Raw genomic sequence first — 23,590 nt, forward strand, 5'->3', positions numbered from 1 at the left:
TGTGGCTGTATTTTTTGTATAGTCGGTTCAAATCAGGCCATTATAGAGTTGGGAAGGTGGACCATGTTCTGTCTGCAGTTATGGCTTCTTCCGTTGTGGGGGTTGTTATTATCTCATCGTGTGTGGTAGTTGAGTTGTTGAAGGTAGTTCTGATTTTGATGATTTTGTGTTTGAAATGGTCTGCTAGTTGGGAAGCTGTTGGTGTTTTGTTGCCTTGAGTGGCAAGGAATGGTTTTGTGTCCGTAAGTTTTTTTACTAAGTTGAAGAGTGTTTTTGTGTCGGAGGTGTTTGTACCAATTAGCTTAGTGTAGTATGTTTTGCGCTTTTCCTTGAGTTTGATGTTATATAGTTTGATTTGGGTTCTCCACGCGGATTTGGTTTGGGACCTGATCATGATTCCTTCTCTTGTAAACTCTGTGCAGAAGTCAAGAAAAGGCATCAGAGGTTGAGAAGCAGCGCAAAAAAAGTTTGATGCTAAAAAGTCTGGTCCATTGACAACATAGAGAGCATTGGTCTCAATGTCTCCAGGAGCTGCTTCAGATATTGGGGATGCATCAAGGGTCCTTGACCTTCCTCAACATCAAATGTCAGCGGAGACTAAAGATATTGGACATCCTCCGATCACCATCCTGAGGACCAGGAAGGATTCATCCTCTTTGGTGCTAAGGGAGGCCAAGAAGTAGAGACATAGCTTCCCCTCGGAGCACAGCGCCAAGAGCATTGAGGTCACTGATACCTTCAAAACACCCCTGACATAAGGGCAGCTCACCCTTCCAGACATTGAACAGGGTGTGTCAGCCCTCGATTATATCCCATGTGTCTCCTGAAATATGTGATCACACTGAGTCCCCAATTGTTTTCAGTGACAGCTCTCAAGGAGTAGCTTATGAACACTTCCAGGAGGAGATGCAATGCTGCTTTGTTTGGCAAGAGACTGTGATATCAAAGGCATTGATGCCAAGGATGGAAGCAATTCAGCCTATGCTAGAGGCAATGCATAGATGTCAAGGTCTTGATGGGGCATCGGAGTTTATGCATGCTGCATTGGTGTCAATCTACAGTCATTTAGGGGAGGAAGCTTCTCTAGCGCCCTAGAGGTCCCTGGTGCCTCGATGCCCAGATCTGATCAAAAAGTTGGTTGTTCAAGGCCTGTAGAGGTTCGTACGTTTGTAGGGGAGTACTTCTATGAGTCATATTCTTGGCAATCTTGGGTGTCTGAGGAAGCACCAGAGGAGGGATCCTTTGGCTTTCCCTCAGACCCCTTCCAACCATATGAGAGGTGAAAATCTCCCCAAGAGCAGCTCTCATTCTTTGATTTTGTTAAGAAGATGGCCAAATATGTCCCTTTTGATTTGGAAACTGAACATGAGCCCAGGGCTGAGATATTGGCCATCATTCAGTTTGATTCCTTGAAGGAACTGGGAACTGTGACACTGCCCTTGCATAGAATCCTGAAGCTAGTATAGATGATGTGGAACATCCTCCTCTCTGTACAGCAGATAAACAAGAAGGTTGACTCGAAGTTAAGAAGACTCTGGTATTCAAGAAGTGACAGCTTTCTCATCATTTCATGGTGGCCAAATCTACTCACAAAATAGCTTAAAGTTTGAGGACTCCATCCTCTTTGCCCCTGGAGAGGGAGTCAAGGATTTGGAGCCTTTTAGAAGAAGCTGTTTCAGATTGCACATGCTCACCTCCCTCATAACTGCTTATCAACTCTAAATGAGTATGTGCTCTGTGGTGAAGTTTACTGAGACACTCCAGAAGACTACTGAGCTCTACCAGTGTGGGAAATTCAGGGCAGCCTATGATATTCTTGATAAAGTGTTCAGGCCCTTCCACAGTAAGGATTGGGATCGGCAGACTTGCCTGACTACAAGCATCAGACTTCAAGCCACTGATGCAAGAGAAGCTGGTACACATTTCTTGCCATGGAAATCATCTTTTTTTGGTGACAAGGTACAAGAGACAGCTGCCCTTATTAATAAACACTCTGACACTAAAGTCATTTCCTAGGCCCACTCCCAACTCATTCTCTTCATCTAGAAAGTATTTTAGCAGAAGACAATGGCGGTCCTACTACTCTACAGGCATAAATCTCTCTTTCTCGCTCCTCCCATATAACTCAGGAATTTTGCTCTTGCTCGAGATAAGAGGGTCCAAAAGTCACAGTTAGGTCTCCAGTCAAAACCAGGGACAACTTTTTGACCTACTCTGAGAGTATAGCATCAATCCCCCATAAACATCCTAGATGATTTACCAGTAGAGAGGCTAAACTATTTTCCATTCAAGGAAACTAAATTATTTTCCATTCAAGGAGACAGATCCCTTATAAACTCAGACCAGCAGTTTCTGAAAATATTGAAAATGGGTTACAATCTACAATTGGAAAGACCCCTTCCCTTCCAAATTGGACATAGGCCATTGTGATCTAACCCATTCCCCTAGAAGAGGGAGATAGTGCAAGGCTTCTATGCCAAGTACTTTCTGATCACACAGAATGAAGAATTTCATCCCATCCTAGATCTGAGGACCCTGAACAAGTATCTGGCCAGACAAAAGTTCAGGATGGCTTCTTTAGGCATCCTCATTCCCATGATTAAAAAGGGGAATTAGCTATGAACTTAAATAATGCACATATACACATTAAAATACATCCCATCATAAGATGTGTCTGAAAAATTCTGAGTAGGGAAACACCACTAACCACTAATAGTACTATGTAGTGCTATTTGACCTTGGTGTCAGCACCCAGGGTATTCATCAAATGCCTAACAGTAGTCACAGCAATCTCTATGCAGACTGAGGGTACACCTGATTTCCCATTTGGACAACTGGCTGGTCAAGGGCACCTCAGAGAAAGGCACAAGAGAATCAATGTTCAGAACCATTCGGATGCTTGAGCTACTAGGGTTCATCATAAATGCCAACCTATACCCATCCCAGGAATTGTAGTTAATTGGAGCCTTGCTAGACAACTCAGGCAAGCTCATTCTTTCTACATCATAGGGTAAATGCACTCACTTCAGTGATTAAAGAGATGTGCCAGAGTCAGTAGATATCAGCTCCCCCCAAGAACCTCCGACCGCCCCCCCAGCCGACCCGCGCCCCCCCTGGCCGACCCCCACGACACCCCCACCCCCCTTCTCCGTACCTTTGGTAGTTTGCCGGACAGACGGGAGCCAAACCCGCCTGTCCGGCAGGCAGCCAACGACGGAATGAGGCAGGATTGGCCCATCCGTCCCAAAGCTCCGCCTACTGGTGGGGCCTAAGGCGCGTGGGCCAATCAGAATAGGCCCTGGAGCCTTAGGTCCCACCTGGGGGCGGGTGAACGGAGAGTCGGGACAGCGCACGGAGAGGCGGGGCAGTGCACGGAAAGTCAGGGAGGGTGAACGGAGAGTCAGGACAGCGCACGGAGAGTCGGGGCAGTGCACGGAAAGTCAGGGAGGGTGAACGGAGAATCGGGACAGCGCACGGAAAGGCGGGGCAGTGCACGGAAAGTCAGGGAGGGTGAACGGATAGTTGGGACAGCGCACGGAGAGTCGGGGAGGGCGAAAGGAGAGTCGGGGTGGCCAGAGGAGAGTCGGGGCGGGCGAAAGGACAGTCAGGCTGCATGCGCGGTATACCCGTGAGCGCGGTATACAAAAGTTTTTGTACATAAAATCGTGGTTTCTGCACGCTATACCCGTGTGCACGTTATCTGCGTGAAAATACGGTAATTCTCTTTGATATCTCCTTCTCTATAGTTCTTATTGCCTAAACTAACTATTGTAAACCGAGATGAGCTTTCCTCAATTGAAGTCTTGGTATATAAAGCCAAGCATTAGATTAGATTAGATCATGCCTTACTGACCATGACAGATCTGGTTCCCACTCTTTCTGGGACTAGCCTCTTAAGATTCATGGAAACTGGAATGCTTTCTGACCCTTATCGCTCAGAACAAGGGGCCCTTCTATGTCCTGATATCAAGTCCCTAGCCTCTGCAGCTTGGATATTGAGAGATTGTATGTTGCAGGCCTAAATTAGATTCCTTTAATTTCAAGATAGCTTGGCAGCTGGGGATTCCCAGTAGAAGATTACATCCTTCTTGCCCTCTGAGAAAGCAAAGTTATTTACCTGTAGAAGTTCTTCAAGAATAGTGTGAAGAATATTTTTCCTACCTGCCCACTTTCCCTTGGAGTTGTATTCTAAGTGCAGTGATATCAGATAGGAAGGCACATGCATATGTGGTGAGTCGCTGCCAATAGCTTTTGAAAAAGAAGCTGTTGAGTATTCCTGTGCTGGCCTCTAATAGATGGTGCCCAATAGAAAAATAGTCATCCTTTTGTCCTTGGAGAACACCTGCTACAGGTAAACATCCAGGTAAGTAACTTTGTTGTACAGTCAAGACACAATATGTTGAAGATAGAGCTATTAAATGTAAATCTTGAATGTTTCTTTTTTTGTGTGTACTCTTAAGGTTGGGACAAGCATTCCTATGGTTACCATGGAGACGATGGACACTCATTTTGTTCCTCGGGCACAGGACAACCTTATGGCCCAACTTTTACAACTGGTGATGTCATTGGCTGCTGTGTGAATCTCATCAACAATACCTGCTTCTATACCAAGAATGGCCATAGTTTAGGTACAGAGTGAGGAGGGCACTGGAAGACACATTTTTTTACCTTTTCTGTTGTCATCAAGTAGAAAACAATTTGCTTATCGGATTTGTTTTATAGCTGGTCAAATGCTTTGGGGGTTTATTTTAAGGAATGAGGATATGCAGATTTATTGCTATCTTATTTTCATAAATATCAAAATATATGAAAGCGGCGGTGTAGTTGGGAAGTAGAATGGGGTACCTGAAGATATGTTAAAGATAGCTAGAATGCTTGAGATTCAGTGAATCATGAAATTATACAGTTAAAGCAGCAGTAGAAAGTTTACACCTTCCAAAATGTTACTTTGTTATTTTATAGTCTGAATGAATTAAAACAGTATTTGTTCATATATCCACATATACACTACAACAACCAATTCTGTTCTCCTTTAATCATGAACGTTGCAGAAGGATGTTGCTCATATATTTCAGCTCCTCCCCTTCACCAGTGGAGAATAGCTCCCTCTTCAGTTTTTCCTTCAGAAAGCTAACTGGGAAGATGTGTGCTGATCTGCTCTGCTTCATTTTATTATTTTTGGGTATTTTTGTCTGTTGGTTCTTTTTCCTATGTGGCTTTGCTACCTGCAGGTCCCCTTCTTGGGCTTTGTCGGAGAAAAGACGCAGACCAACGAGTGTGGGCTGCTGCTTGCAGGCCAATCTCAGAGTACCTGTGGAGCCAGCCTGCTTTGAGATCCATTCAGAACTTGGGGGACTGTGCCCCTGGGAGTTTGCTCGCCTGCTGATTTATCAGAGGTTTGAGCGCAGGCTGTGGGACCTCTGTGTAACAACCCTTTGGGTATAAGGGAGCCAGCTGTGACTTATCTCCCCCCAACATGCTGCATGGAGTTTTGGGGTTCGGTGTCCAACAAGGAAGAGATCCCACTCAGAAGCTGCATGCAGCAAGGGTGCAAAATGCAAGCACGTGGAGGCAGCAGAGGTCCAGCTACCCCAGTCAGGGGTCTTTGAGGCCATCTGTTCAGGGGTTTTCAGACTTTGTAAGTCTATTGTGGAGAGCCTATTTGATGGGCCCGGGGAGTGCTGCATGGCCTGCAAGCGCGCAGCACTGGATCAGGGAGCATTCCATCACAAGCTGGCTTCCCCACCTCAGAACAAGCCAGCTCTAAGAGTGTGACCACTCAAAGCAGGACTAGGAGGACTGGAAGTACCTTTCCATGCTTTATTATCTCAGGGATCTGCTGAGTCCGTGGATGACTTAGGGTCCCTGTCTGGAGCTGGAAGTCAGGAGGCTCTGGCTGCTATTGGGCAGGGTGCACTCAGTGCACTGGCTTTTCAAGTCTGCAACTGTTTCACATGTCATTTCAGATGCACTCTGTGAGTGTTCCACTATAAGCAGTACAAATGCACAGACTACCTTTTTTCTGGCACATCCAGACATCACCTTGTTAGTCACTGACCAATGGGAATCCCAGATGGCTCCCTAAAGGCAGCAGTTATGTCTAGCCTATGACTCCGGTCTTCCAGCAGCTGTTTTTGCAGCCAAAAGTGGATTCTTCGTAGCTCAAGTGACCAAGCGTAACTCCTTTCCTAGTGAGGGATGGGTGATTCTGAAGGATGCACAGCATTGCTAGGTGGACATAGTTCTTAGACAGTTTGAAGTGCTAGCTTTGCATATTAAAATGGCAACAGCTACATCCTTTGTGGCATGGGCCTGTCATATCAGGTTTCAGTGTAATCCATTGGAGCTGTAGGACATCTGTTCTGCTTCAAAAGTTGCATTCTGTGGATCGTGCTGACCTACATATTCCAACAGTCAAGCAATTGAGGCTAAAAGTGTCTAGGGCAAGTATGGCTGTATTTATTGTGTAGTTTGTTAAGGTTGGACCATTGTATAGGTGAGAAGTAGGACCTATACAATGGTCTGACCTTAATAAACTATACAGTAAATACAGCCACGTGGCCTGTGACCTCAACCACTGCCCCCCATACCTATTGAAAACCTCCAGTACACCATTTCACACCCTCCTTTTGCAATGGATACAAATTTTACTCATAGACAGTCTCTTCCCTCAAGACCTCAGTGAAATCATCATCACTCCGATCCTAAAAGACCCCAAAGGGGCAACAGATCAACACTCCAATTACAGACCCATAGCCTCAATACCACTTTATGTAAAGCTAATGGAAGGCCTGGTAGCTAAAGACCTAACCTTATACCTAGAACACCACAACTTACTCCACCTTACACAATCTGGCTTCAGAACCAACTCATGAACACGGCTAGATAACACCTCAGCACAGGCAAAAAAATGCTGATTATTCAACTAGATCTTTCTGCAGCTTTTGACCTGGTAGACCATGACATCCTTCTACAAACACTAGACTCAATAGGAATCACTGGCAAGGTACTATCATGGTGAAAAGATTCCTACAATCCAGAACCTACAGAGTTAAACCAAAACAAAGAAAAATCTGAACCATGGTCCAACCCCTGCAGCGTACCCTAAGGATCTCCGCTATCTCCCACACTATTCAACTATTGCCTCCCTCAGCTCCTGCCTAGACAAACTAGGCCTAACCTCCTATAGCTATGCAGACGACATCACCATTATTCTTCCTTTCGATCAACCTGCACCCTCCATGGCAGACACAATACACAGAACACTTGAAACAATAGCAACATGGATGAAAGAACACAAACTAAAACTAAATCCTTACAAAACAAACTTCATCTTCCTCAAAAATAGCAAAACCCCAACCATAACAAACCTAGTAATAAACTCAATCTCATACCCCATTCAACCCACCTTAAAACTCCTGGGAGTACCGATAGTACTGAAGGTGGTCTCAGCTTTTCACGCAATCAAGAGATTTGTTTGGCTGCTTTTCATCCTACGGGTTCAGCTAAACAGGACAGGGTTTTGTAGAGGCTGAATGTGTGAAGAGTCCTACTTCACTACCTGGAGAGAGGGCCAATGTTTCCCATCTCTCTGACCATCTTTTTGTGCTGACCAGCCAATCAAGATGAGGCAGGCCAGCCTCCAAGGCTTTGATTGCCAGATGGATTCACATGACAATTTCTTCTTCATAATATTGCTGACAGAAAACAGCCCCCTATCTCTATCGCAGCACATTCGACTAGAAGTGTTGCCGCTTCCTGGATGGAGTCCCAGGCTGTTCCACCCGATGAAATCTGTAGAGCAGTTACTTTATCTATTCTCCATACCTTTTTCAAGGTTCTTCAAAGTGGATGTGGTTGCTCAAAAAGATGCTGCATTTGAGTCCTCAGTGCTGCAGGCAAGCTCATCTGTCCCTCCCTAAACGTCAAGCACTGCTTTGGTATGTCAGCTTCAATACAGAATCCTATGTCTTTGCAAAAGAATGGAAGATTAGGTTCTTACCTTGGTAATCTTCTTTTGTTAGAAGACATAGGATTCTGTATGGCCTGCCCTGTGTAGATTTAATGATTCACCCGTTTACTGTCTCAGATATTGTTGGTATCCCTCACAGGACGTCTTTTCCTGTCATTTGAAAAAAAAACAAACAACCCAGCTACATGAGTATAAATAACTCTATTCTTTGTAAACTTTGGGGGTGGTTGGTTTTTTTTTTGTTGTTTTTTTTTTTTGCAATATGCAATAGTACTAGTTGCACTTAACAGGTTGGTTCCTGGATAGTCCTATATTCGAGTACATGTTAATTATTCTTTTGTCATGAGTTACAGAACAGAAATGTAGTTTGTCTCCGGGAAATGTAGTGTGCCCCTCCTTCTCTTTTCTTCTGTTTCAGTGGAGTTTGATTTGCTTTGGTACTACAAACGTACGCAGAGAAGAGAAACTAAAGTAGAATATAAGACCATATCTGCAGCGGTCAAAACAGCAGTTAGGGAGGCCAAACTTCGAGTGGAAGAAACTCTGGCAAAAAACATTAAAAAAGGGGACAAATCCTTCTTTAGGTATATCAGTGATAGGAAAAGGAACACAGACAGTATAGTACGCCTTAGACAACCGGATGGAAACTACGTGGTGGCGGATTCAGAAAAAGCAGAACTACTAAATGAATATTTCTGCTCAGTCTTCACCTGCGAAGCACCGGGACACGGACCACAGTTGATGATAAAACAAGACGTGGATGACCCATTTCAGAATTTTGAGTTCACACCTGGGGATGTCTACAACGAACTGGCAAGGCTAAAGGTAAACAAGGCCATGGGACCAGACAATTTACACCCAAGAGTGCTCAGAGAATTGAGAGACGTTCTGGCGGAACCGTTGGCAGTGCTCTTCAATCTCTCACTAAGTACGGGGAAAGTTCCGTTGGACTGGAAAACAGCCAACGTCGTTCCTCTACATAAAAAGGGTTGCAAGGCTGAGGCTGCGAACTATAGACCGGTAAGCCTCACCTCAATAGTGTGTAAACTCATGGAAACACTAATTAAGTATAAATTAGATACGATCCTGAACGAGGGAAATCTCCGGGATCCCAGCCAACTTGGATTCACCAAGGGTAGGTCATGCCAGTCCAATCTAATCAGCTTCTTTGACTGGGTAACAAGAAGACTGGACTCAGGAGAGTCCTTGGACGTCGTGTACCTGGACTTCAGCAAAGCGTTTGACAGCGTCCCACACAGCAGGCTGCTGAACAAGATGAAATCGATGGGATTAGGAGAGACTCTAACTGCATGGGTTAAAGATTGGCTTAGTGGCAGACTTCAGAGGGTGGTGGTTAACGGTACCCTCTCTAAAATGTCGGAGGTGACTAGCGGAGTGCCACAGGGTTCAGTCCTGGGCCCACTCCTCTTCAACATATTCATTGGGGATCTGACTCAAGGGCTTCAAGGCAAGGTTACCTTATTCGCTGATGACGCCAAACTATGCAATATAGTAAACGGCTGTAATCTACAGGATGCTATGGAGCAAGACCTGCATACTTTAGAAAGTTGGTCCTTGATCTGGCAGCTGGGCTTCAACGCCAAGAAATGTAAGGTCATGCATCTCGGTAACGGAAATCCTTGCAGAACTTACACCCTGAATGGAGAAACTTTAACCAGGACTACGGCAGAACGAGACTTAGGAGTAATCATCAGTGCTGACATGAAAGCAGCCACTCAAGTGGAGAAGGCTTCATCTAAAGCACGGCAGATGATAGGTTGTATCAAGAGAAGCTTCGTCAACAGGAAACCTGAAGTCATGATGCCATTGTACAGAGCCATGGTGAGACCTCATCTGGAATACTGTGTGCAATTCTGGAGGCCACATTACCGTAAGGATGTGCTCAGAATTGAATCGGTTCAGCGGATGGCCACCAGGATGGTCTCGGGGCTAAAGGGTCTCCCGTACGAAGAAAGACTGAGCAAATTGCAGCTCTACACTCTCGAAGAGCGTAGGGAGAGGGGAGACATGATTGAGACATTTAAGTACATCACGGGACGGGTCGAGGTGGAAGATGATATCTTTCTTCTCAAGGGACCCTCGACCACAAGAGGACATCCGCTCAAACTCAGGGGAGGGAAGTTTCATGGAGATGCCAGGAAGTACTTCTTCACGGAGAGAGTGATTGAGCATTGGAACAAGCTTCCAGTGCAGGTGGTCGAGGCACGCAGCATCCCAGACTTTAAGAACAAATGGGATACCTATGTGGGATCCCTACGAGGACATGCCAAGGGATAGGGTCACTAGGACTTGAATGAGCGGGTCAGTAGAGTGACAGTATAATTACAATTATACTTTAGGGGGTCAGTAGACTTAGGAGGGTGGGTAAATGGTGTGGGCAGACTTGATGGGCTATGGCCCTTAACTGCCGTCATCTTTCTATGTTTCTAACTGAAAAGGGAGCTATTCTCCACTAGTGAAGGGGAGACGTTGAAAGATACGAGTGAGATCCTTCTGCAAAGTTCATGACTAAAGGAGGACAACAGCTTCAGTACAGAATCCTATGTCTTCTAACAGAAAGAAGATTACCGAGGTAGGACCTTAATCTTCCAAAGAAAAATATATTCCAGAAATCCAATAGAAATAAAATATAGAATAGTTTGGTTAGATAAAAAGTCCATCTCCCCTTGTACTTCTGTAACAAGTGGCTTGGCTCCAGTTGTGTTAAATTGTACTGATTCACATGATTCAACAGCATGTCTTATCAGAAGCTAAGAGACTATGCTATCTCTTTCATCTAGGTAAGAATGATATTTTGCTCCTTTAGAATATTCACTCACTCAGTCACTTTCCATATGACCATTACCAGTGCATCTGTTTTGAGGGATGCTCTGACTATCCACTTCTATGATAGTCAAAACCTTGCACAAATTCCAGTGGAGGCACAGTATAATTATTCTCATATCACTGGGTCTCACCAGAACTTGTAATCTCTTTTTAAAGACTTTCAGTTCTCATTTAGTGCAGGCTGAAAATTTTTCCAACCTTAATATAAAGCCAAGATGCTCTCTTATTTTCCAATTTCAGGTCTCTGGTTCTAGCAACATGGAATTTGAGCAGTGCACATAGTTGCCTTCTGGGGGCTACAAACCCAATTCAGGATATTTTAGTGACAGTTTGAAAATCTTCCCAAGACACCCATATGTTTTCAAATCGAAGTATTTTGCTAATATGTGGGACTTCTGTGTCCTCCAAACACCCATATGTTTTCAAATCGAAGTATTTTGCTAATATGTGGGACTTCTGTGTCCTCCAAACACCCATATGTTTTCAAATCAAAGTATTTTGCTAATATGTGGGACTTCTGTGTTCTCCAAACACCATACTCTAACATCTGTATCATTAATTCTAGATTGAACCACAGATGGCATCTAGCCCAGTGTTTCTCAGCTTGGGTCTTGGAGTACCCCCCTTGCCAGTCAGGTTTTCAGGATATCCACAATGAATATGCATGAAAAAAATTGCATATAATGGAGGCAGTGTATGCAAATCAAATATATGTATATTTATTGTAGATAGGATATCCTGAAAAGTTGAGAAACACTGCTCTAGTCTGTCATGGTTTTGTTTGTTGGGGACATTTTAATTAAACATCTGTTACATTTTCTCTGGCTTTGTAATCTTGTTATGATGCCATTGTGAATGACTGTATACTTAACATTTTAAAATAAATAAGTCAAATAGTTGAAGGTCCATCTTTCCAGTATATCTAAATTCATGAGGCTGTTTTCATTTGAAACCACTAGTCCAGAAACCTCAAGTTCCATGGGATATGAATGTTGTCCTCTTATCTCTTATGAAGTCTTCTATTTGAGCCTATGATATTCTTATACTGAAAAACGTAACATAGAAAATACTTTTCCTAATGGCAATCGTTACAGCTCAAAGAATTGATGAACTTTAAGCCTTGGTCAGCTATGAGCCTTCTACCCAGTTTCATCACAAGGTAGCTCTAAAAGTGCTCCCTAAATTTCTATGAAACATAACTGCAGTACATGCTTTTACTTTGAGCAAAATTTTATCCATTTTCTATCTTACATCTCAGAGACAAATGTCAAAAGACCCTGGACTATAATCAGGCTCTTGCTTACTGTCTTGATAGTATAGAATCTATTAGGCAGTATGCATAACCTTTGTCTGCTTTGACCCCAACAGACTTGGTACTGCAGTGGAAGCACACACTAACTAATTGGTTAGTATTCTGTATTTGATTCTAGTATTCCTCTAACCAGCATAGGCAAAGCCTTCTCAAATTAGAGCCACTGCTGCTGTTATAATGCTCTTAAATCTATTTCATTAGAGAGCATCTGCAAGACAGTTACTTGGTCCTTAGTCATACCTTCACATCACACTACTGCAAGGCCTAGTCTTCAGTCAGAGACTGCGTATTCGGTTAAGTAGTATTCGGCAATCTGACTTTTTGATTAATCCAACTTGCGTATCATGTCAGTAGGTTACTCTTCAACAGTGAAACATTTACCTGAAAAACTGGAGCAGCCTGAGCTTGGGGGTAGCCTTGTTTGACAGAATGAACCCTACTTATCAGTGGGGAAAGCAGAGTTGCTTACCTGTAACGGATGTTCTTCCTAGATAGTAGGATCAATTAAGCACATAATCCCACTCATTTTCCCAGGAGTTAATCATGAGTTTTAAAATAACTTAAGTGACTTAAGGTAGGGAACTAGGAGCCCAATTTGTGCATAAATGAATAAAAATTCCAGTCAAGATGATATACAGCCAGTTGTTTAACATAGCAGCAGGGAGGAAGCAGATAAGAGGCAACTGCTTTCCCTTTGGTCCATCCACCTACAACCTGGCAATGGTGCAGAATAGTCCTAGCCCCAGAATTGTGAGGACGCTGAGAAAATAACCCTTGAAAAAGCCTTTATGGGCGAAACGGGTCCCTTTGGGGCATGCTAGAGACACTGCATTAAATGATAAGTAAAAAACGAAACATATGCTGTTTTCTAGTCTTTATTTCTTTTGAAGACAGACAATAATACAAGCTACATACAAGTAGAACTGATGGCTTATATGCCACATTGTAATTGAACCCTAATCAGTGAGGTTCATAGTCGTTGTGGGTCTACACACATCCCCCCAAAAGCTACAACCTTAGCTTATTTCCATTGCCCATCTGCTCAAAGCAGCTGCAGTTTTAACCCCTCTGCACTGCTAGTTCCATACACACCCAATAAAGACAACCACTCTCATCTACCCTGCCACCCAAGCAACAGTCTTGGTTCACATTCTCATCCACAACAGCAACCTCCAAATCTGTCCTCTTCCCCCCTCCCCCCCCCCCAAAAAAAAAGCTTTTCTCAATCTTCACTCCTCCCCCCCATCCCTTGCCAAAAAAAAATTCTTAAAAAATTTTAAATTTAGCCTACCTCATAGTTCTTTTTCTCTGCCTCCACCCCCCAGCACACACACACACACATAGGAGCTAACTTTTCAGAATGATTGAGGAAATTATCCCTCCTTTGACAAAAGTGAAAACATTTGCTCAATATTAAGTTTTCTCAAACATCCTCAGAGTTACATAGAAATATAGAAGCATGACAGCAGATAGCCAAATGACCTAACCAGTCTGCCCATCTGCAGCATCCGCTATCTTCTCTCCCTAAGAGATCCCACATGCTAGTCGCACACTTTCTTGAATTCAGACATAGTCTTTGTCTCCACCACCTCTTACTGGGAGACTATTTCATGCATCTTATCACTCTTTCTGTAAAAAATATTTCCTTAGATTACTCCTGAGCCTATCACGTCTTAACTTCTTCCCATACCCTCTCTGCATTTTCTTTTCAATTGAAGAGACTTGCCTTATGAGTATTTATGCCACGTAGGTATTTCAACATCTGTCATATCTCCCCTCTCTTGTCTTTCCTCCAAAGTATACATATTGAGATCTTTAAGTCTGTCCCTGTACACCTTATAATGTAAATCACTGACCATTTTAGTAGTGTTCCTCTGTACCAACTCCATCTAGTGTATATCTGTATATCTTTTTGAAGGTGCAGTCTCCAAAATTGTACACAATATTCTAAATGAGGTCTCACCAGAGTCTTATATAGTGGCATCAATACCTCCTTTTCCCTAATGGCCATTCTTCTCCCTATGCCACCAGGCATCTTTCTAGCTTTCACTGTCATCTTTTCAACCTGTTTGGCCACTTTAAGGTCATCACATACTATCACACCCAAGTCCCGCTCCTCTTTCATGCACAAAAGTTCTTCACCTCCTAAACTGCACTGTTCACAGTTCAGTGCAGTCCTTTCAGCACAGGACAGTACATCAAAGCTGTTTTAGCATGGCCTGTTTCATCTATTAATATTACAATGCCCTATCAAAGTCCACCATTTACCCCAGAAATCTTCCCTCTGGACAACTTTCTGTTCCAATATAAAGGGAAACCTAACAATGCACCTGATTGATTTGTGATGATGCCCCCCCCCCCCTTTCAAATCTTGAAGTCAACAGATAATGCGGAGGCAGGAGAAGGTGACCTTGGGTGGGTGAAGGGGAAGGAAAGAAGCACCAATGGGGTGAGGGGGGGCTATTCCACCCCTCTCTCTTTCAAACCTTGCAGCTTCAGCAAAGTGCTTGCCTTTACAACGGCCGTGATGAAGCTGCTGTTGTTAAATGGCCATGCTGAACCGGGCAGGCTGAAACAGCTATGCTGAGCTAGCTGTTCTGAACTGTCTGCGCTGAATTGTCCTAGACCTTCCCTAGGAAGATCGTCTAACACAGAAGGCTTCTCTGCTATTTTTTATTTTTTTTTAGCAGGAATTAACACACACCATTCCATTTAAGTTAGAGACATAGTAGGAACCTAGGGCAGAAACATTGGATATCCTCCAATTCCTTGATATCCCTCCCTGAACCAATGAGTCTGTGACAGTACCTGCTGACAAAATCTTGAAGAATGTACAGCTTCAAATGTGGGATAACCCCTCTCTGTACATCAAGTGGGCTCTCAGATAGAAAAAGCAGCAGCTTCCATACCTTTCAGTAGCGATCAAATCTATTCTCCAAGAAAGCCAAGCGTTCCAAATCGCACTTTTTGATGCCCCAGGAAGTAATGATAGAACTTTGGACTCCCTTGGGAGAGAGGTGTTTCAGACTGTTTTAATTAAAGGACGTTTGCTTTCTGGTATGATGGAAAGACTTTGGACCTCTGATGTTTTGTTCCACACAAAAACTTCTTGAATGCCTTCTGCATTTCTCTAAGTAAAGTTTCAAACCCAACTCCAATAGAATGAATTTTAGTGCATTTGGCACTTATCACTATCATGTGGAATGGAAACCATGCTCTGTACAGCTTCTAGTTGTAGCTTTCTGTGATCAGAACACATGCTTCCAATGTCGTATCGCATCCCCTTTAAATATAATATCCTTTTCCACCAGATTCTCTCAAGTGGTCTTCTGGTCCCATATTTGCCTCAAAGAACCTTGTGCTCCTCACAACAGCAGTCATTAGTCATTTCCTCATTTAGATAACTTTTTTGGATTTCCATAGGAATTCTTCATTCTGTGTTATGGCTCCTACTCTGGAATTCTTTGCCTTTTTACCTTCGTTCAGAGAAATCATTTGCAACCTTCAAGGCACAATTAAAGGCATACTTCTTCTCTTTGGCCTTTAGCTCTTAACATATTTCCTCCTGATGGCTACTTTTTTTTTTTTTTTTCCCTGTGTGGGCAGATTTAAATTATTTATTCCCTTCTTTACCACATTGTTCATCCCTTTCCCCAAAAATCCTTTTGTTTCTAATCAGTCTCAATTGTCATAGTTTTAGGTATACCCCATATTATTTTATTTTATCTATTCATATTAAACTTTTTAATTTATGATATTGTAAACCGCCCAGATACACATGATGGTCAGTATATCAAGCTATGAATAAACTTGAAACTTTATTGTAATCCCCATGATTCCCTCTTTCCTCATGTTCTCAATTGTTTTCCTTTACGTTTTGTCTTCTTTCTGTTCTTACCCTATTTAATTTGATTAATTTTTAAATTGTAAACCGCTTAGATTTACCTTCTAGTTTTATATTTGAGGTATATTAAATAAATTGAACTTGAACTTTATGCCAAGCTTCAGTCAAAGCCTTGATTCAGGCAATCCACTGTGTCTAACACAGCTAATGACATCTTCCCTTGAACTACTAGACTCTTGTTACATAAAGTACCTGACCTTGGAAGGTCATAAAATTTAGTAGCAAGTCACTTCAGTTTACAGTTAAGCATGATTCTCAAGTGACTGTTGACTCTCAAGTAACTCTGTTTTTCAGTAATAGGTAGGTTATGCACACATCCAAAGATCCTTCCTGAAGTGATGTTGGAATTTCATCTTATCAGTCAATTGCCCTTCCAATGTTTTTCTTAGGCCACATATCCATGACAGTGAACATGTCTTATACACTTTGGATTGTAAATGAGGCTTAGCCTTCTACTTGAAGTAGACTGAAGCCCTTAGAAATTCCACCCAGCCTTTTCTTTTGATCCCCAATAAACCTGGAACAGCTGCTGTCAGGAATATGCTATTTGATTAGCTTAATGGACTACATCTTTTTTGCTTATGTCCACATAGGTCTGATCCTAGTAGGCCATATCAAAGCTCATAATCTGAGTTGTGGCTTTGTTGGTAATATGCCCATGAAGATTTGCAGACCTGTGACATGATCATCAGCCTATACATTCACATCTTATTTTTGTTTGAAAAGGGAGTTCCAAAGTGAAAGTAGGTTTGACAAGTCTTATCACCCAGAATCTTTTTGTTTTAGAATTCAACTCTGTGCTCTCAGGGCCCATTTCATTCATTTACAGGCTGCCTTCAAAATAAAAAGGCTCCTTGCCACCAAATGTGTGATAGTGTCTGCCCATTGGCTGTTCCTTTAATATATTTTTTTTCTCCTCCTTTTTGTTACAGGCACTCTTTTTGCTAGGGACCCTTATCTGTGAGGGCTTGCAGTCCTGCTTTATCCTTAGAAAATAGCAAGTTACTTACAGCAGGTACTGTTCATGGATAGCAGGTCACCCACTTCCTATTACTGTAGCTGTTGGACTGGAGAGGTCCAGCCTAAGATGGAAACTTGCCCACATGTACAGGAGGGCATTTCCATGTCTTCAAGAATTTTTGTAGCTAGAGAGAACTTTTTCCCCATATGGCCTCTGTTACTCATTGATGAGGACTTAATATTCTGTTGTCCATAAAAAACATCTGCTACAAGGAAGTAACTTGATTTTAGTTTATATGAACTAGACAAGGACCGCCCATAAAAATTATATTTGTAAGCTATCCCCTAAATGGGAATTGGCCTCTGGTGGAATAAATTTGAGAATGTTGTTTTCCCCATATCATAAAGGCTACTTTAGCAATTGTGGATCCCTGTCCACTCAAACACTGCTTTTAGGGAAATCTTGCATAGATCAAGGCCTTCAATTAATTTTCATCCCTCCTCTTGGTAAAACGGATGCAACCATGTCAAGTTTGTTCTGTGCTATGCTCCATTTGGCACAGCTTACTTGCCAAAGTTAACATGCCAGTTGTTGACAAATTCTCAGTTATTGCACTCGTAAAAAAAGGAAACTGAGTAATACTGTAAGAAGAGTCTTGAGAAAGTCCTCAGAAAAGATTGCAGATAAATTGGACATGAGTACATCTCTGTAAGCTTAGGTTAAGGAAATTCTGGCCTTATAATCCATCTACTTAATAACCTGTATGCATTGCTAATTTTAGCAAGTTAGGAGGAGTGTGTTTGTAAACAGTGTGCCTAAAATACCCTACTTCTGCTTTGGTACCAGTAAATATATTATTCATAAGTTACACTGCAAAATCACAAGACATTTCACTGGCAGGATGCAATAATCAATATGAGGAGGTTCATTTACTGGTATATTTGTATATGAAGTATTTCTGCTTCTGGTGTGTCACGTGATTCTGCAGTACGGTTTCATAGTCAAGTGTACAAGACTTTGCTGTCACTTAACAGACACCATTGCTTTTTCGGTTTCTCTAAGTACTTACCTCTCAGAGGAGAAGGAAGATGTTGTTACAGGTCCTTTCTCATTTTATATAGTGCTGGGTGTGTTGTGGCTCTCTGGTTTTGATCTCATTTTCAAAGTTTGCTTTAAAAAGGAAAAGCTGCTTAGAAAAAATGTACTTAAATAACTGCAGGTTTTTCTTAGAGAAAATTTTGTTGTTAAAAGTTATACTTTAGGTGCTAATATAATATGTATTTATCTCTTTGCAGGCATTGCTTTCACAGACCTACCGGTAAGTTTTGAAAATTTTTTTTTTTTTGGGAGGGGGAGTCGCTTTCTCTTGAGCGGAAAGGTTTTTCTGTGTGAATTCCTTGAAAACATTCTAAGGCGCCTTGTGATTAATTATATTGTGCCTTTCCACAACTCTCTAACCGTTTTTTGTAGTACTGGTGAGATGTACAAATCTGTAACCTGTTAGAAATCACTTCTTCACTTTCACTTAAGAGTGCTTAACATACTGCAAATCTGTCTTTTGAGGGCTACAGACCAGTGTGGTTGGCAGGATATCAAAAAAGTGTTCACGAGACATTGGCGTATTAGGGGATAATTTTATAAGGAGCTGCCTAATTTAGGCACAAAGAATGCACATACATGTTGGTATTTCTCATTTACTTTTTTTTAAATGGCCAGTGTGAAAGTAAACATGTAAGTTTACCATATACTGTGGGTGTATACAAGGGTGGAATTTGTGTGGAACATGGGCAAATTCACACCTATGTGCAGAAAGTACACAACATCATTTACACATGCCCTGGAACTGGTGTAAGTACCTACATGTATGCACATTCTTTCACACTTAACACCAGTGTTTTATAAAGTAAACACATGAAAATGTACCTAATTAAACAGACTTAGCTTTACAAAATTGCCACCTTGGTGTAGGAATCAAGTTAGCATGCATATGTTGGTTATCCTGAAAACCAAACTTCCTTATCATCAGCGATGGACTCAGAGACGAATGTGTAATGACCATCCACCAGCAGGCGGAGATAGAAAATATAAAAGCTGAGCTCTGACATATGATGGTAATCTTCCTAGTAAGTCGGTATTCTCTATCTCCCAGCTGCTGGATGGATGGTCTCTCACAAGCTCCTGGTCTTTTTGGCTACTTTGCTTCTGTTCTGAGTTTCTCAGTTCAGTGAAGCTGGTGGTGTTAAGTGGCCCCTACTTCAGGGGGTACAGCTGGTGATACCAGATTCTTCCCCCACCCCATCTTCCCTTCATGCTGCTGCTCCAATCTTCCTCCCCACAAGAAAAGGACACTTTTTAGCATCTCCTAAATGCTTGTGGCCACAGTTTGGAGGGTGCCACTGCAAACTACTTCAGGTCTGTCAGTCCTTTACATTGGTGAGTACACCTTTTTAGTGTCTTTTCCTTTATCTTGGCTGGGACTATAAAATGCTGCTCTCACTAGGATGTGAAAAGCAGCAGCAGGGCATGGTTTGGGATGTCCCTCGGGGTCAGATCCTTCAGATTTGACATTGGTGGTGGCAGGGCCATTGGGTTCCTACACAGCACAGTCTTGTAGCTCAGTCACTTGTACCTGTGGCCATTTTGAACCTTGTGTTTTCAAGCTCTGCAGGTGAGAGGTCTCCCTGCTGTTTAGCTAGCTAATTTCAGTGCCTGTGCCTCTTTTTCTTGTGGACTCTGATACTTCTGCCTTTGGGTTATTAAAGTTTACATTTTTTTAAGGTCCCCTGTGTTTGGACACTGTTCTTGAGCCAATGTGTTTGCTACTCCTTTCCAGAGCTTTCTGGAGGGACATTATCCTAGGACAAGCAGGCAGCATATTCTCACATATGGGTGATGTCATCCACAGAGCCTGGTACAGATAGTCTGAAAAGTGAGCTATCACTTTAAATTTTTAGAGTTTCGTGACTACCTGCACCGCGCATATGCCTGACATTCGCTTGTGCCCCACAATTCTTAGTTTCTGCAGAGCGAAGAAGTCTTATTTTTTTCTGACATTGTCAGTTGCCATTGCCTGTTTGGCTCTCCTGTGGACATCCAGCCATCTTCAGAGATGGTGCCGATGAGACCATCGACATTGGGACCTCTTCCAACATCGGGAAAGCCAGCTACCACCTCATCTTCCCAGCAAGCGTTACTGGTCTTCAGCATAGAGCTTCTCGATGCAGACCTCTCAGCGACGCCATTGATCCATGGACTTGCAGGTTTTCTCTCCATCTAGGTGTGCTTCCTCGTCGAAGTCGCCCTCACTTAGGCAACCTGTGGAGCCAATAGTATTCCTACAGTACTGGTGCCTGCTGTTCAGCTTACGTCGCAGGCCTCGACAGCATTGAGTCTCTCAATGCAGGCCACAAGACGATGTCATTGATCTGCAGACCTCCAAGCTGTCTCTCTCAAGCAGGGTGCGTTCTCTTCCAAGTCACCCAGATCGAGGCAGCCTGCTGCATTGGCTGGTGCATCATCTGTACTGTTGCAATCTTTTCGAGGGAAGTTTGAGTTTTTCCACTGGGAGATTGCCAATGTGTTTGGCACACTTCATACCTTTTCTCCAGTCGACTCCCTCAGTACTGGCTCAACTTGATCACACTTCTTTGGAGCCTTATAGTACTTCTGTGACTGATCCATCAAAGCATCAGGCTTCTACTATAGGATCTCCTACAAAGGGACGTCGTACTAGCTCTCCTCACAGTTCTTCCTTTTCTCTCCTGAAGCATCGATCTCCTACTTCACAAAAGTCCTCTTTTTCAGTGCGGCGTTCTAGACCTCAGCATCAGGATTCTTCATCATGTCCACCTCCTTTTTTGAAATGACAACATACTGCTTCTCCTCCATCCTCTTCACTATCCTTCACTATCATCATCAGATCAGTACCGGAAGTGTTGCAGGCCTTCTCATAGACATTTTTGTTTTTCCAGAAGTATTTTCTGATTCAAGATCTGATTCGGACTATGATTTTCTTTTTCAGAACCTGAGTCTTTTGAGACTTTTTTTTTTCCCAGTAGGCGGTCTTTGCCTGAAGATTTTGCCTTTGCCTCATACATTAATTAGCTAGGCCAGGACTTCTCTTCTAGTGAAGGCTAATTTTTCTTCAACTACAGAGTTTTCACATATACTCAATTTTACTGAGTCTACTTGAGAAGTTTTCAACTTGCCATTACATGACGAGTTTAAACAAACTCTCTTTAAAAATTAGGAGACACCTTTGTCTGTCAAATCTGCTCCTGCTAACCTGGATTTAATTAATTAATTTAAAAATTTATATACCGCATACATTAAATCTTGTTTCCCTCCAATTATCACATATAACATAGACATGTCTAAACAAAATAGTTAATCATCCCTGTTATAATAGGGATAGAGCACAAATTCAATAAATTCAGAAACACAAGCAAGCTTTAAATCATACATTGATGTATAAAATCTTTCCTACTCCAAGTTTTGACAGTTATCAACTTCCACGTCATTCTCTATTAGTGGAATCAACTCTGAAGAAATATTTTGATACCATAGTCCATGCTTCTTTGCCTCCAAGTTGTGAGGGCCATACTATGGACAGATTTGGCCATCACCTTTACGTAAACTCTATGCTGTTGAGTAGTATCCTCAATTATTCTTTCTACTTGTCTCTGTACCTTCAGCAACATGTACGTTGGTTATCTGATTTTCAACAATATATTCAAGTTTCAAGTTTATTAGGATTTTATATACCGCCTATCAAGGTTATCTAAGCGGTTTTTACAATCAGGTACTCAAGCATTTTCCCTCAGAACACCTTTTGGAATACCAATCTACTATACATACTCGTTCTCAAACTACGACACATCTTCTATGTTCACTCTCTGATGCTTTTCAAATGTCCTCTAGAGCAGTGTTCTTCAACCTTTTTACACCCGTGGACCGGCAGAAATAAAAGAATTATTTTGTGGACCGGCAAACTACTAGGACTAAAATTTTAAAACCCTGTTTACGCCCCATCTCCGCGAGCTCGGTCCCTGCAAACCATCTGATCCCATCTGCACAAGCCGCAATTATGATTTTATATTGAACGTATTTTATTAAAGTATAAAAAGAAACAATATTCTGAACAATTGTGATTTTATAAATACAAATATACAGAGCACGGACCAACAAAACCCCTGTCTCCCCTCCCCTTCACATATATCCCCTCTACTATCAAGAAAACTGAACAAGCCAAGTTATTATAGAATGCTACATAGAAATATCATGCTACAGAATACTGCAGTCCCCAGTTATGTCTCTAGCAGGATATATAATTCAAATCTGATATATTCTAATGACAAAATAGAAATAAAATTATTTTTTTCTACCTTTTGTTGGTTTCTGCTTTCATCTTCTTTTCACTCTTTTCCTTCCAGCATCTGCCCATTCCATCCAATGTCTGCCCTCTCTCCCTTCCATATGTATCTGACTTCTTTCTATGCCCCTCTTCCTTGTCCATCCTCCTCTCTCCTTTTTACATCATTCATTCCAGCTTCACTGCCTTCTTCATTTTTATCTCTCCTACACCAGATCTAGCATCTTTATCCCTCTCTCATTTCTCTGCTGACCCCCTTTCCAGCATCAATGTCTCTCTACTTTCTCATTCCTCTCTCTCCCCTTTCTCTCATCTGATCTCTCCATTCCACCCTGACCCCCTTCCCCTCCTGTAATCTCCCTGCCAGCTGTTTCCTTCCTTTTTTCTTTCTCCCTTCCCTCCTCCCTCTATCCAACATTAACTCTCTTCCCATTCCTTTCCCTCCTCCCTCCCAGCAGCATCTCTCCTTCTTCTCCCTTCCCTCCTCCCTCTATCCAACATTAACTCTCTTCCCATCCCTTTCCCTCCTCCCCTCCCAGCAGCATCTCTCCTTCTTCTCCCTTCCCTCCTCCATCTATCCAACAGTAACTCTCTTCCCATTCCTTTCCCTCCTCCCCTCCCAGCAGCATCTCTCCTTCTTCTCCCTTCCCTCCTCCATCTATCCAACAGTAACACTCTTCCCATCCCTTTCCCTCCTCCCCTCCCAGCAGCATCTCTCCTTCCCCCTTACCTCCTCCCTCTATCCAACATTAACTCTCTTCCCATACCTTTCCCTCCTCCCCTCCCAGCAGCATCTCTCCTAACTCCCTTCAAGTCCAGTAACAGCTCTCCCTTTTCCAGACCTTCCCAGCCTCCTACAGTGGCTTCCTCCCCTTCCAGCAGCTCTCGGTACTTGCCTGCAGGAAGTTGCCGGTAAATTACTTCCCTGGCAAATTGGAGAGCTGGTGGGAGGGGAGACAGCCACTGTGAAGGCTCCCCAGGATCTTGTTCGCACACGCTGACCATCTCCCTCCACCTGCACCTGAATCTGCAGCTCTCTCCGGTCTAATCGCAACTTCCCCGCGGCCCTCTTCAGCAACTCGGCAGGGGGGGGCGATCAAGACACGCTGCCGACGTCGGGACCTTCACTCTCTAAGTCCCGCCTATTTTGTTTCAACTTCCTGTTTCCGAACAGGCGAGACTCAGAGAGGGAAGGCCCCGACGTTGGCAGCCTATCTTGATCG

The 23,590-nt window shown here is 42.9% G+C and overlaps 1 protein-coding gene across 2 annotated transcripts in view; it reads left to right on the plus strand.

Moving 5' to 3' along the window:
* Positions 1-23,590, plus strand: part of RANBP9 (RAN binding protein 9) — a 153,569-nt gene that overhangs the window by 74,428 nt on the left and 55,551 nt on the right. For both annotated transcript variants that reach the window (XM_033934627.1, XM_033934628.1), the window contains exons 4-5: positions 4,461-4,628; positions 18,292-18,314. In XM_033934627.1, the coding sequence (XP_033790518.1) occupies positions 4,461-4,628; positions 18,292-18,314 (191 nt within the window). The remainder of the gene's footprint in view (positions 1-4,460; positions 4,629-18,291; positions 18,315-23,590) is intronic.

The sequence above is a fragment of the Geotrypetes seraphini genome, chromosome 2 (assembly GCF_902459505.1).
Source record: "Geotrypetes seraphini chromosome 2, aGeoSer1.1, whole genome shotgun sequence".
Lineage (NCBI taxonomy): Eukaryota > Metazoa > Chordata > Amphibia > Gymnophiona > Dermophiidae > Geotrypetes > Geotrypetes seraphini.